General features: G+C 45.4%; 1 protein-coding gene across 1 annotated transcript in view; it reads left to right on the top strand.

Annotated features, from left to right (window-relative positions):
- Positions 1 to 14,279, top strand: part of TENM4 (teneurin transmembrane protein 4) — a 594,301-nt gene that overhangs the window by 563,930 nt on the left and 16,092 nt on the right. The window contains exons 27-29 of the mRNA XM_042838225.1: positions 4,251 to 4,486; positions 11,017 to 11,313; positions 12,618 to 14,232. Of these exons, the coding sequence (XP_042694159.1) occupies positions 4,251 to 4,486; positions 11,017 to 11,313; positions 12,618 to 14,232 (2,148 nt within the window). The remainder of the gene's footprint in view (positions 1 to 4,250; positions 4,487 to 11,016; positions 11,314 to 12,617; positions 14,233 to 14,279) is intronic.

The following is a 14,279-nucleotide window of genomic DNA, read 5'->3' as shown; positions in this document are numbered from 1 at the left end:
AGGCAGAAGATATCATGCATAAAGCCACGCCAACCTGGATCTCCAGGTTCTGAAGCCTCCTTACAGTCCCTCACTCCTGTTCCCCAGGACCTGAAGTAAGAGAAGCGATTGGTAAACCCACTGCTTTCCTCACTCCTTAGTTCTCATTGAGTTTTAGTCTATGACCAGTGGCAGCAGGGTGTCAAACATCATTTCCTCTTGTAAAGAGCAAAGCGCTCCAAGTGAGACCAACATGTTCCAGACTCACAGTTGTTCCCACATCTCGGAGTCACACATTTCCCTCCACCTCCATACAATAAGAGCAAGCTTTCCTAAAAGAAAGTGCCTATAATGCCTGAACACTGCCTTTCCTGCCTCCACAGAGGATAGCTGAGAGGGTGCCAGCTCCTTCTAGCTGTACTCAGTATTCCTGTAGGGCAGCACAATGACTTTCTTTTTCTTTACTCCAGTCTACAATGCAGGTACAACTCTGCCCCATTTCATCCCCTTGCATTAAGACCTCTGGCAACTGCTCAGACACAAGGTTGGCTTCACCTCAAGAGCCTAATTAAGCAATAGAGCCCGCTGTCGGGGGGCCCTTTAGTGAGATAATTGACTGCAATGTGATTTATCCATGCAGAGCTGAAGGCACAGTTACATAATGGTGCCACGGTCAATTATCTCATTGTACTGCCCTCCAGCACAGGGCCACTGTTGCCATTAGGACATACAGTATTACAAACAGCTTAATCATTTGAGAAGTATAAAATTACAAAATTATTTGGATCTGAAGAAAAGTACTCATCTTAAACCGAAGATCTGGATAATGTCACAGCAGAGGTGGCCTGTGACCTTCTGTGGGTGGCTTTCCCACAAGTGTTAGGGGCTGCGAATTCCCAAAATGAGGCACTTGTTGTTGGCATCAATGTAGAAACTGCAACAAGGGCCACTCAAGTTGTTCAGGGATGTACTGAGCACGGCTGAAATGTAATTTGCCTTCCAAGTGTCTCTCCAGTGCACAGAGCTGGAGCTGTTGTAAAGGTCTTTGATCATCTTGCCTGCTCTTTTACTCTCCAGAGAAAATGCACACTGCAAATTCCCTTTGCATAAGAGGTGCTTGTGCACTTTCCTTCTGGGCTCACAGCTCTGGCCAGCTCTCACAAATCCTTTGCAAACCTTTCAAGAAGCCTGGATCACTCTGTGAGCAAGCTCTGGCTGCAGTCACTGTAAAATGGAGACATTTATGGCTCCACACAGAAGCCAGAAACAGATCTCATGAAGGTATTTAAAAGCCTAAATCCTGTTTTTCTGGTAAGAGTTAGAAGTCCTTAGCTGTAGTTCTCCTCACAACTGTAGGCTGTTATTCACAGACCCCATCAACTCCTGGGATCCTCTGTCCCATGCTAAGCATTTCCCAGCCCTTAAACCCCAAGGTCAGAATGAAGCACCATGCAAAGCTTTCAGCACCCTCCTGTCTTATCCAGAGTAGGTATCAGGGTCAGAAAAGACATTTGCACACCCATACACTAGTTATTGCATTAGGACTTAGAGATGCTTAGGATATGCCTGGTGTTTCAGATGAGAAAGACATGTCAGCTCAAGGTGACCACTAAGACTTGCAGCAAGAGCTCTGAGCCATTCATTTGCTGTGGGAAAGAACTGGCACTAGGCAGGCTTGGGCAGGACACCAAAAAGGCACTTTCACAGAAACATAACATCATGTTGAGTTGGAAGGGACCTTTAAAGACCATCTGGTCCAATTCCAGTGTCTTCAGGGATGGGGCATGTATCACCTCACTGGACATCCTGTTCCAGTGCTTCACCATTCTTATTATAGTGTTTTCCTTATATCCAGAAACTTTTTCTGTAAATCCGGGAGAAGACATTTCCAGAAAGTTGTGGGACTCCTTGGCACTCCTGTGGGATTTTATCCTCTAAGCTACTGACAAAGGGAGCAGTTTTTCAAGGGCAAATTAGAGTACAAAAACAGAACCAAATGAGCCTAAAACAGTATCCAAAGGCACCTCAATTTCATGAAGCCCTTGAGCTTTCAGTGGCCAAGGAGAGTCTTATCTTGGAAAAATCCTGAAAGTGGAGGATTTGCATTTTGATAGGAGAAGGGGAAATGGCTTCAAACTAAAAGAGCGGAGTTTTAGACTGGATATAAAGAAGTTTACAATAAGAGTGATGAAGCACTGGAACAGGCTGCCTAGAGACTTGGTGGATGCCCCATCCCTGGAGATACTCAAGATCAGATTGGATGGGGTTCTGAGCACCTGATGGAGCCATGGGTATCCTTGTTCATTGCAGGGGAGTTGGACCAGATGACCTTTAAAGGTTTTTCTCAACTCAAGTAATTCTATGATTCTGTGATTTCCCTGCCTTATACTGTAACATTCTGAGGGTAGTCCGCCGTAACCAATGACTGTGTGACACAACGGGAACATCAAATGTCCAGTGAATAACAGAGAGCGTTTCCCCTGCTTCCTGGTGATGAAAGTGGGAGACATGCGTAAGCTGTGCAGAGATATATCACCAGTTTGTTTTAAAGTTGATCTCCTACTGTGTTTTTCACAACACCAGGCATCTCAGAACTAAAGAGCCAAAGCCAGCTATCACTCTCTGGAAAATCAAGGGCTTGATCCCTTTGGATCTATGTCAAAAGACCATCACAATGGTATAGCCAAAGTGCTTGGATCTACACTGTGAATCACTGCTGTACATTTATAGTGGCAAAACCCAGTGCCACAGCAGTTTCACACCATCATGAGGTTAACTGTGTACAGCACGCTGAGTTGTGGCCCTGCTGAGATGAGCGTGGCACGGCTCCAGCTGGCTGCAGCAAGAGCAGGATCAGACTCGCAGTAACAGAGACCAACTAGTGTCAGATTTCCTTTCCTAATTATACCAAACTGTGCTTTTTTGCTGATCTATTTCAGCCAGACGGGAGATGGTAATTTTGCTGTGACCTCGTTTCCTGCTGAGCTATGGCAGAGCAGCTAGTGAACAAAACCTGACTCGCCTCCGAACGGAAAAACAATTGACATGAATTTTTAAGGGGTATTTTTATCCACAATTAGGTATTTATGGCAGGCTGGGAGATAGAAATGGTAATACTTTCCAGCATTTGAGGAGCTTTAGATAAGTCACTCTTTGTATAATGTGCTTTTAAAGCTATTCTGCGCTGAGCAAGCCTCATGCTTTCTTACCCTTCATGAGCTGCTCTATGCAGAAAGAAATGCCAGCTGGAGTTCCAAAGGACAAGGTTTCAGCCTGCTGGTTCCCAAAAGTTGTGCACAGGGTATCATTCTCTTCCACTTCTGATCTCCCAAATCCTGGCCTCAAAATCTGCTGGTCTTTCAGGAGCTAGCTGAGACCAGATGAATGGGAGCTTGGTGCTTCTGCTTTCTTTCCAAACATGGGGTCTTCGGTTGCCTCCTGAAAGTATTCCCAAGTGAAGGGGTTTGGTTGTTGCAGGGGAAACTGGTTAGCATTAGCCCACTGTGCAATTTCCTGTCGCTTGCAAGATAGTGGATAAGCTGAGAAAAGTAGGTGGCCCCACTTTTTCATATATTGTAGTGAAAATAGGATCTTGGGGATCCAAAAACATGGGAAGTTTTCAGTGGGTCTGTGGTTTAAAACAAATATCTCACCACCCAGAGTTTTAGCAATGGTCTTTAAGCTACCCTAGGGGTAGAGGTTTGAACCTGCATTCTTTGCTGGAGTATTCTAAGATATTTTTGCAAGACTTTGAGACGTAAAATATCATGAGAGTGAAAATTGTCCATCTCTTTCACCAGTGAAACAACCAATTTGTGAGTAGGAGAGGTGAATCATGGAATAGAAACATAGAATCATTAAGGTTGGAAATGACCACAAAGATCCCCAAGTACAACTGTCAACACATCCCCACCAAGGCCAGCAAACCATGTCCCTCAGTGCCACAGCTACCCTTTTCTTGAACACCTCCAGGGATGGTGACTCCACTACCTCCCTGGGCAGCCCATGCCAATGCATTACCACTCCTGTGAAGAAATTTTTCCTGGACACAATCCAGGTCCTCAATCTCTTTCTGGTAGTGGGGGGCCCAACACTGAATGCAGTACTTGAGGTGTACTGAGTACAGAGAGATGATCACCTCCCCAGTGAGTGTCAGCGCATTTCCTTACAACAAGCAGCAGTGTTAGAGAAGCCTGGAAGAGGAAAAAAGTGAAAGATGGGGGCTGTATCACTGCACAGCCATTTTAAAAGATTTCTTTTTCTGTCTTTAGACCAAGTCCGAAACAGCTACTACATTGGTGCTGACGGCTCTCTCAGGCTGATGCTGGCCAATGGCATGGAGGTGGCCCTGCAGACTGAGCCACATCTGCTGGCTGGCACCGTCAACCCCACCGTGGGCAAGAGGAATGTCACCCTGCCCATTGACAACGGCCTCAACCTTGTGGAGTGGAGGCAGAGGAAGGAGCAAGCAAGGGGGCAGGTCACTGTCTTTGGACGTCGTCTGAGGGTAAGTGCGAGGAGTTTTGGGCTCCACTTCCCATCTCACCAGTCTCCAGCCGCATGACAAAAAGGGAGAGGGCTGATTTCTGGTGTCTGCAATAGGGATGTGGCTGCAGGATGGAGGAGTAGCTGTTCATCTTCAGTGATGCAGCCTTTACGGCCTGAATGCATCCTTACATCTCCTTATGTGCTGACATTCTCTTAACCATCACAGACAGTACTTGTGGCTTCCCTGTAAGACCTCTGCATTACTGAGAATGCATCACCTCCTGTCAGACACTACAGATCCATACATCATGTCAGGCTGCTCAAGTATGCAAGAGACAATCATAGCCATTAAATACGGCACCAATTAAAAGAAGTATTTTCATGGGATCATAGAACAGTTTGCATTGGAAGAGAGCTTAAAGCCCCCACCAAGTTCCAACTCCTGGCATGGACAGGGACACCTCCCACCAGCTCAGGCTGCCCAGGGCACCATCCAGCCTGCCCTTGAGCTCCTTCAGGGATGGGGCATCCACAGCTCTCTGGGCTGCAGTGCCAGGGCCTCCCCATCTGATGAGCAAAGAATTTCCTCCTAATATCTAATCTAAATCTCCCCTTTTTTAGTTTAAAGCCATTCCTCCCTGTCCTGTCACTAAGAGACCACGTAAAAAGTCAGTTTTCCTCTTGTTTGTACTTAGGTACTCCTCCCCTTAGGTACTGGAAGGCTTTTCAACCTGTACTGCAGGCAGTAACATAGACCTCAGAACTGAAAGCTTTGTAAGCAGTATTGTTCACTATGCTGCCTCAGAAAAATCTCAAGATTCCTGAAACTTGCTCATCTGTTGAACCTGCTGAAGAGCTGGACTTGTGTTTTAATTGCTGTTGTTGCCTGAAATGTTATCAATAATTGCAGCCCAGTGGTGCTCTCAATCATAGAATCATAGAATTGTTAAGGTTGGAAAAGACCTTTAAGATCCCAACTCCATCCCCAACTCACCCCCACCATGCCCACTGACCATGTCTCTCAGTGCCACATCTCCGCAGTTCTGGAACACCTCCAGAGATGGTGACCACCACCTCCCTTGGGCAGTCCATTCCAAGTCATGGGCTTACTCCTGGGGAGCTGCTCAGAACCAGGCAAATTCAGGTTTAGTGCTGGGCAGTGCTCCTGCTGCCAAAGGACTGCAGCTGTTTATTCGCACTCAAGCTTCGCAGTAAATATTCATGCTCTGCATTCAGAATATGCATTTCCCAGTCCTTGCTCTGCACCTCTCCCCATTCCCTGCTGTGCGACCCCTGACACCTCGGTGTGATTTTTCACTCACACTTGTTGAGTACTGCTCTTTGCCCTCCCCAGCCTGGGCCCTGCTCTTTTCCCTTTGCATCTACAGCTTCACACACTCACTCCTTTTTGTTATCAGGAGAATATCTGTACAAACAGGAGTGAAAGCTGACATTGCTTCATCAGTGAGAACTACTGTATATCTGCAGTTCAGTTGGCTTCAATTTCTTGTTTGAGTTAGGATGGCTTTTATTTTATATATATATATACAAACACACAGATATATGAGATTTTATTTTAATAACCAACGCAATTGCCAGACAAGTCTGTCTCTGGAAGGAGACTTCTCCAAATTGCAGCTGTGTCACAGCTATTTGGTGTTCAAAGCAGGTTCCCTTCATTTCACAGCAGCTCAGCTTCCCGTGTCAGTTTCATCTTCCAAAATCTTCACTTCACATGCAAACGCAGAATGTGTCTTTGTTTTATATTGTGCTGCATTTGGAAAAGCACTTGCAGAATGAATTTTCAGGCCGTTTACTTGGGTCCCAATAAATCTGCCAGCATTTATTCACGTTTTGAGCCTTCTGGGGGCTGTCCCTGCTCCTAGCAAAGTAGAAGAGCACCTTACATCATGGAAGGACTCAGTTACGGCTCTGTTCAGGGGTTCAAAACATCTGAGGATGAAGAGATTTAAGCAGCCTGTCTGTACCTGCATGGCAGCATCTGCACCCCTAAGCCAGAAACCTACAAGGTGCTAATTGCTTCCCTGGGGACTGCCCGGCATTTAACATATTCCGTGTCATGTTCTCCTCTCCCCTTGTGCCAGTAATTGCTGCTTTCTCTGGCAAGGGAGAAGCTTAGCAAAGTTCAGTTCAACATGTTTTTGTTCATCTGGGGAAACTTGAGCTTTTTTGTGCCATATGTGAATAAATCACCACTTTCCTTCACCCCACTGCTCCCACAAGACAACAGCAAAGCCCTGACTTTGGGCTTTGGGGAAAGAGCTCACCCAGCAAGACTGCACCCCACGTCTCCCTAGGAGGTCTGTGAGATGAGGAAGGCAGCACCTGGCCCCTGCAAATTCACAGAATCATGGCATATCCCAAGTTGGAAAGGACCCACAAGGATTGAGTCCAACTCCTGGCTCCACACATGACCACCTAAAAATCAGATCATGAGTCAGAGAGCATTCTCCAGATGCTCCTGCAGCTTCCCCAGAGAACCTGTTCCACGCTCACTGCCCTCTCAGTGAAAAATCTTTTCCTGATATCCAACCTGAAAGATGAAGTTCCCCTGCAACCAGCATCCTCTCAGCACACATCCATGCTTTATGAGTTGTGGCCCTTTTTGTCATGTTTGCAGGGGATGGATGGCATGTTGCCATGAGCTCGAACAGCTCCTGGCACAACGAGGCCAATTTCTCAGCTGCCTCCTCAAACCACCCTAGGAAATAATGTAGTGCAGGTGTTTTTCATGGCAAGAATAAGGCACGAGGCAGGGACTCCTTCATGGAAGAAGCGAAGAGAACAGTCCCAATGCTTCTTTCCCACTCTGCAGTGCTGATATGATGCTGCACTCAGCCAGGCAGCAGTTTCAGATTGGATATTGGGAAAAAAATTCTTCTCAGAAAGAGTGGTAATGCACTAGCATTGGCTGCCCAGGGAAGTGGTGGAGGTCCTGGTAGTGATCAAGAAAAGGGTAGCTGTGGAACTGAGGGTCATGGTTTACTGGCTTTGGTGAGGATGGGTTGATAGTTGGACTGGATGATCTTAGTGATCCTCCTACTGTAATGTTTCTATGATTCTATGAAAGCAGCAGAAATGTATCAAAGCAGGCCTTTTCCCTTCTGAGATCCCTCACCTCCTATGAAAAACTGCAATTCTCTGACCCACCCACACAGCAGCAAGGTATCTCTGCTAACTGTCTGACCACCACTTCAACCCCTCCTTGGCCAACAGCAGCAAAAACCCTATCTGCAGTGCTGCTGCCTCAACTGCCTCATTTAATAATTGCACTGTAGTTTGATTCCTTTTTCCCAAGACTGGATCAACACTGGCATTAAGACCACGTGTCCCAAAGACTCACCAGAACCAGTATGACCAGAGAGCTCTCATGGGATAAGCCACCAACTGTTCCTGGTGTGTTCACTACTGAGGGCAGTCCTGCATCATCTCCAGAACTTCTGCAAGGAGCTGAGGCTTGGATTTGCTCACCCCAATAATTTTGTAGCAGTTCTCTGAGGAAATTGCTTTGTAGGCAACCATTTACCACGTGGATGTTATTGGCTCCTGGAGTTCTCATTGCTGAAGTACTGTTTGCGCTCTTCTGCTGAAGGTTATCACTGCCTTTTTATGAGAAATCTTGCCCCGTTGTGCTCGTGTGCACCCAGGGAGGTCAATGCATGCTGTTTAATTATTATTTAAGCTGAAGGAGCTCTGTAGGAAATGTTGGAGAGATCAGAGATGTGGGCATGTTTGTGTTCCTGATTTTCCAGAGCAAACCAAGAGGTCAAATGGAAGTGCTATAGAATGTAAGTTTGGGGTTACCCACTACAGAGAGAGGTCAAGTGCACTATGGGTTAATATTTACTCTCTCTCAATCCTGTGCTGATAGCAGGCTTTATCAAATACTCTGAAGGGGCAAAAGCTTTTTGCAGAAGCTTTTAAGAGCTCTTTTCAGTATGAGGACTCTGGGCTATAGGATGGCACCTTATTTAGCTGCTCACCATAAAATATACTTGTTGAACTGAAGCCTGCAGCCCTGTCAGAGCTGCTGCAGGAAATTCACTTCTGTTCAAGGCGTGCCCTTGAACAAGGATGAAAAGATTTAGCCCCTGTTCAGAGGCTATCTGGTAGTGTCGGGTTCACTTTGCCCATCACCCTGAGGGGTGGCTGTTGGCACTGCATTGGAAAAGTTGTGTTGGGAGAACAGGAGAAAATAAATCTTAAAAAAAAAAAAAAAAGAATCCCCAAAAAGGAGACTGGTTCCAACTAGCCCTGCAGAAATCCCTTGCCAGAGAGTGGAGAGGGTGGGATGACATACAGCAACCGTGATGGGATACAGAGGTTTGAGCTGACTTTAAGATTTACCCTGGGACCCATTATCATTGAATCATAGGACATCCTGAGTTGGAAGGGACCTGTAAGGATCATTGAGTCCAACTCCTGGCTCCACTCAGGACCACTGTTACTTGGTTCTTCCAGTCAGTGCATGGCACTGCTGCTGGCAGAAGGATCATGGAGGCCGCTTCCAGCCCGGATCGCTGCCCAGCCCTGCAAGAGTTCTTTCCAGCTCCCTTGGCATGGACCAGGAGCAGAAGGAGCTGCAGATGCTGCGCTGGAGCTGTTCTGTGAATAGCTGGAAGGCAGAGATGTTATTCCTTACTGCTTTTCTTCTCTCTTTTTTTTTTTTTTCCCAAGCAATTGCCACTTCTGTTTCTGTATCTACAGCAGCAAGCCCCTATGAGATAGCAAATTGCTCTGTTGCTTACACATGTGCATCTGTACTTAGAGTTTTGATACCTTTTTAATTATTTCCCAGCTTGCCTCTTATAAAGGGCTTTTGGCTGATTTCCTTTCTCCCGCTACCATTTGCATTCTTTTTTAAACACTGCAGCACATTTAATTGGAGCATTATCTACCTTTCCACATACCCTCTTTTCTCAAGGCATACCACTGTTCTATCGCTGTTGTTCATGAACTGAAAGTAATTTTTCAGTTGTTCCCTCTTACATCATGTTTACTCGAATGTTACAGCACAGATTCCTTCTGCCTCAGTTGGCCTCATCCATGGTTTTGCCTCTTCCATTCCTGGTTTTGCCTCTTCTCTCCTCCATTTCCGAGACTCCTTTTGACATCTGACTTTGCAGTGTGCCCATTCCTCAGGTTTCAGCACTGAAATCATACAGTGCTCCTGCCTTTCCCTCTCACCTTCCTCCAGGTCTCACATGGAATTCAGCACACCACTTCTCCATTGGCTCTATCACATCCTTTCTGTTCCTGCTGAGCTCTTAGATACTCCCACATCCTTCAAAGTATAGTGGGAATTCAACATACACCCTCAAGTAATAGCCAGGATCAAAGCTGCACCAGGGCTGAGGGCTGTGTTGGGGTCAGGAGTGTTGCTTTTACCCAGAGTAGGATATTTTCACTTGCAGCCTGGACAGCCTGAAGCGACCTAAAAACTCTGATTTATTGGCAACAGCTGAAGGAAACAGAAAAAAAAAAAAAAAAAAGAAGAAGTAAAGGGAACAATTTGCAGTTCACCCAAGAAAATTCTGCACCTTTCTGCAAAAAAAAAAAAAAGAGGTTCATCAGCTGAAAAAAAGTTCAAAAGTGGTGGGATGGAGAAGCAGCTGTCTTCACTGGCAAGCTCATACTGGGAACGTGGGGTTTTCATCCTTGTGCAATATTGTACTGCTGCAGTGATGTGGTTTTATAAGTCTTGCACATGCAGCTAAACATGAGTTGTATTATCAGGTCCTTTTTGTAATGCTGTGCACTACAATCCCCGAATCAAAATGTATTCCTTCTCCTGCCTTTGAAGTAGATACCTTTGATCTTTGGAGATGCAAAGGCTGTGGAGGTAACAGAAGTGTAATTATGCTACACAGAATAACCCCAGGACAATGAAACTAAAACTCCAGCTATTGCTGCTCTGTGTAACATCTGCTGTGCTCAAAGCCTCCATATTTCATCTCAAGTGGAAGGCTTCACCTCCAGTACATGCAGTGAAGTCAAAGAAAAGCTCAACTTTCAACTATAGTGACACAACATTCATTTTTCTGTTTTGTTTTTTTTTTATGTCCATGAAAGCAAAATTTGTATAATCCCAGACTGCTGTACTAAGGGCATGGGAATTATTGGTGATGGATGGTTGAAGGGATGATCTTAGAGGTCTTTTCCAACCTTGGTGATTCTATGATTCCATGATTCGATTATTTAACTAGAGGAGTATTTTGCAAATATTCCTTGCAGCAATTTATCATTACATACTCTGTAGGTCTATACCACATCTGCTGTATCAGTCCTAAGCCTAGGTTTGGGATACGGGCAATATTCCTTCACCGTGGTGATGTTTCCAAAGTTCTTCTGCTTCTGTCCTCACTGAAGTCAAGAATTGTTACACCAACACTTGGCCTTGAAAACATTATCCAGAGGCAATGGACACCTGGATAGTCTACAGTGTGATCTAAAGAGGTGTTTGGTGAAAGAAGAGCAGTCTTTGTAACTGAATTTCCCGCTTCCTAATTCTCTATCTCCCTCCTGTAGGTTCACAACAGAAACCTGCTGTCTCTTGACTTCGATCGTGTGACGAGAACAGAGAAAATCTATGATGACCACCGCAAGTTCACACTCCGCATCCTCTATGACCAGGCAGGGAGGCCCAGCCTCTGGTCACCCAGCAGCAGACTCAACGGGGTCAATGTGACCTATTCCCCCGGAGGACACATTGCAGGCATTCAGAGGGGCACGATGTCAGAAAGGATGGAATACGATCAGTCTGGCAGAATTACATCCAGGATCTTTGCTGATGGGAAATCATGGAGTTACACTTATCTGGAGAAGGTGAGAGTCTTCCTACCGTTCACTCGTGGTGCTTTTGGTGGAAATGGGCTTCAGTCCTTTAATTGCAGCTGTGCTGCTTCACATTAGCTAAGCACTGGGCGTTATGGTTCAATACTCTTCCGTATATTCTGCCTACACAATGATATACATAGGAACTTCAGTGCCAAACTACCAAAGATCAGTTGAAAATAGTGTGAAAAATACCCCTGAGTGCAGTATTCTTTCCCAGTCACACTGAGAGCATGTCTTAATCCTGTAAATCCTGTAGAGCTTTGGCATTTGATTTTTAGGCACAGCTTTCTTTTTCCGAGCTAACTGTAATATGAAGTATCTTCAGGTGAAGTCAGAGGAGTAAACAGTAGGGACTTCCAGTAGGATTTTCCATGAGAAAACAACTCACACAGTCTGACATTCTCACTTCTTTGGGTAGCTCATTCCTATTTGATAAGAATTACATGTTATGAAAAGCGCCAGGCACAAATTCAGCCAGACCATTGTAAACACTTTGCAGGGTTTTCTGTAGCCTGCACTTGCAGATTGGCATGGGACTTAATTTCTTTTGGTATTATTATTCATTGTTACACTACTCCCTGTCCCATAGATCCACTTACTGCATAGCTGGGGCTGATATTTTTATCCATTAGTTTTATATAGAGCTTATCTCTACATCAGTTTAGGAAACTATAGTAACGTAGCTTTTAAAAAGCAGGAGGTGTTGATTTGCACCTTGATTATGCAATCCATGTAGATCGTTATGTGGGGAAAAAAAAAAAGCCTCTAAGAAATAAGCACAGGAGCAGAAGTTTGGTAAGTGAGTAATAGGAAACCATAGAACCATAGAATCATTGAATGGCTTGGGTTGGATGGAACCCCAAGGATCATCAGGTTCCAACTTCCCTGCCACAGATATGCAGACACAATGAGTTATTTGGCCATTGGAACATGTCAGGATGGTACTTCTCCAAGCATTGCTTGAGTCTCTCTACCAGTTTTTTTAGTTAGTTTGTAAAAGCTAATGACGTGGAGAAATTGAGCCGAGACAGCTACATGGTATTGATCTGAACAGATGAGTATTTTAAACTTAGACCTTCCTCACTGCAATAGCTGCTTCTGCCTCCAGTCCACCCTGCTTGGTGGGCCATGCAGCTGCTTACTATCACACACTGTTTCGTCCTGTAGGTGCATGGATTTATCTCACTCGCCCTATTCTCCGAATTGGAGAAATTTGCAGATTTCTTTGGAATTCAAATAGATTTTGCCTGAAAACCAGTATTATAATATATTCCTTTCTCCTTCCCACCTAGTCCATGGTGCTGCTCCTTCACAGCCAGAGACAGTACATCTTTGAGTTTGATAAGAATGACCGGTTGTCATCAGTGACCATGCCCAACGTCGCCCGCCAGACTTTAGAAACCATCCGTTCCATTGGTTACTACAGGAACATCTACCGACCCCCAGAAGGCAACGCCTCCGTTATTCAGGATTTCACAGAGGATGAGCAGCTCCTCCACACACTGTACTTGGGCACGGGGAGACGTGTCATCTACAAGTACGGAAAGTTGTCCAAGCTAGCTGAAATGCTCTACGACACCACAAAGATCAGTTTCACCTACGATGAAACTGCTGGCATGCTGAAGACAATAAACTTGCAGAACGAAGGGTTCACATGTACCATCAGATACAGGCAGATAGGACCCCTCATTGACCGACAGATTTTCCGCTTCACTGAGGAAGGCATGGTGAATGCACGTTTTGACTATAATTATGACAACAGTTTTCGGGTGACCAGCATGCAAGCAGTCATCAATGAGACACCTTTACCCATCGATCTCTACAGGTACGATGATGTGTCAGGCAAAACTGAGCAATTTGGTAAATTTGGAGTGATTTACTACGACATCAATCAGATTATCACCACTGCTGTCATGACTCACACTAAACATTTTGATGCCTATGGCAGGATGAAGGAGGTCCAGTACGAAATATTCCGGTCACTCATGTATTGGATGACTGTGCAGTATGACAACATGGGGAGAGTTGTTAAGAAAGAGCTAAAGGTTGGACCTTATGCAAACACAACGAGGTACTCATACGAGTATGATGCTGATGGCCAGTTGCAGACGGTATCTATCAATGACAAACCACTGTGGCGCTACAGCTATGACCTAAATGGAAACCTCCATTTGCTGAGTCCAGGGAATAGTGCCCGCCTTACTCCACTCAGATACGACCTCAGGGATAGGATTACTAGACTGGGGGATGTGCAGTACAAAATGGATGAAGATGGCTTCTTGAAGCAAAGAGGCAATGACGTTTTTGAGTACAACTCAGCTGGTCTGCTCATCAAAGCCTACAACAAAGCCAGTGGCTGGAGTGTGAAGTACCGCTACGACGGCCTGGGAAGGAGAGTCTCTAGCAAAACGAGCCATGGCCATCATTTGCAGTTCTTCTATGCAGACCTGACCAACCCAACCAAGGTCACCCATCTGTACAACCACTCGAGCTCAGAGATCACCTCCTTGTACTATGATCTCCAAGGCCACCTGTTTGCAATGGAGCTCAGCAGTGGCGATGAATTTTACATAGCCTGTGATAACATTGGCACTCCTCTGGCTGTCTTCAGCGGGACTGGCTTAATGATTAAGCAGATACTATACACAGCATATGGGGAGATCTACATGGACACCAATCCCAACTTCCAGATCATCATAGGCTACCATGGAGGACTGTATGATCCCCTCACAAAGCTCATCCACATGGGACGGAGAGACTATGATGTGCTGGCAGGTCGGTGGACAAGTCCAGACCACGACATGTGGAAGCACCTGAGCAGCAATAACATCATGCCTTTCAACCTGTACATGTTTAAAAACAATAATCCCATTAGCAACTCTCAGGATATCAAATGCTACATGACAGGTAAGACATTTGAATTAATTAAGGTAATCACAAACTGTTCTCCAGCT

Source organism: Centrocercus urophasianus, unplaced genomic scaffold (assembly GCF_019232065.1).
Source record: "Centrocercus urophasianus isolate 14NV4802_14NV808 unplaced genomic scaffold, USGS_Curo_1.0 seq_74, whole genome shotgun sequence".
Classification (NCBI taxonomy): Eukaryota; Metazoa; Chordata; class Aves; order Galliformes; family Phasianidae; genus Centrocercus; species Centrocercus urophasianus.
This window is presented reverse-complemented; position numbering and strand designations above follow the sequence as displayed.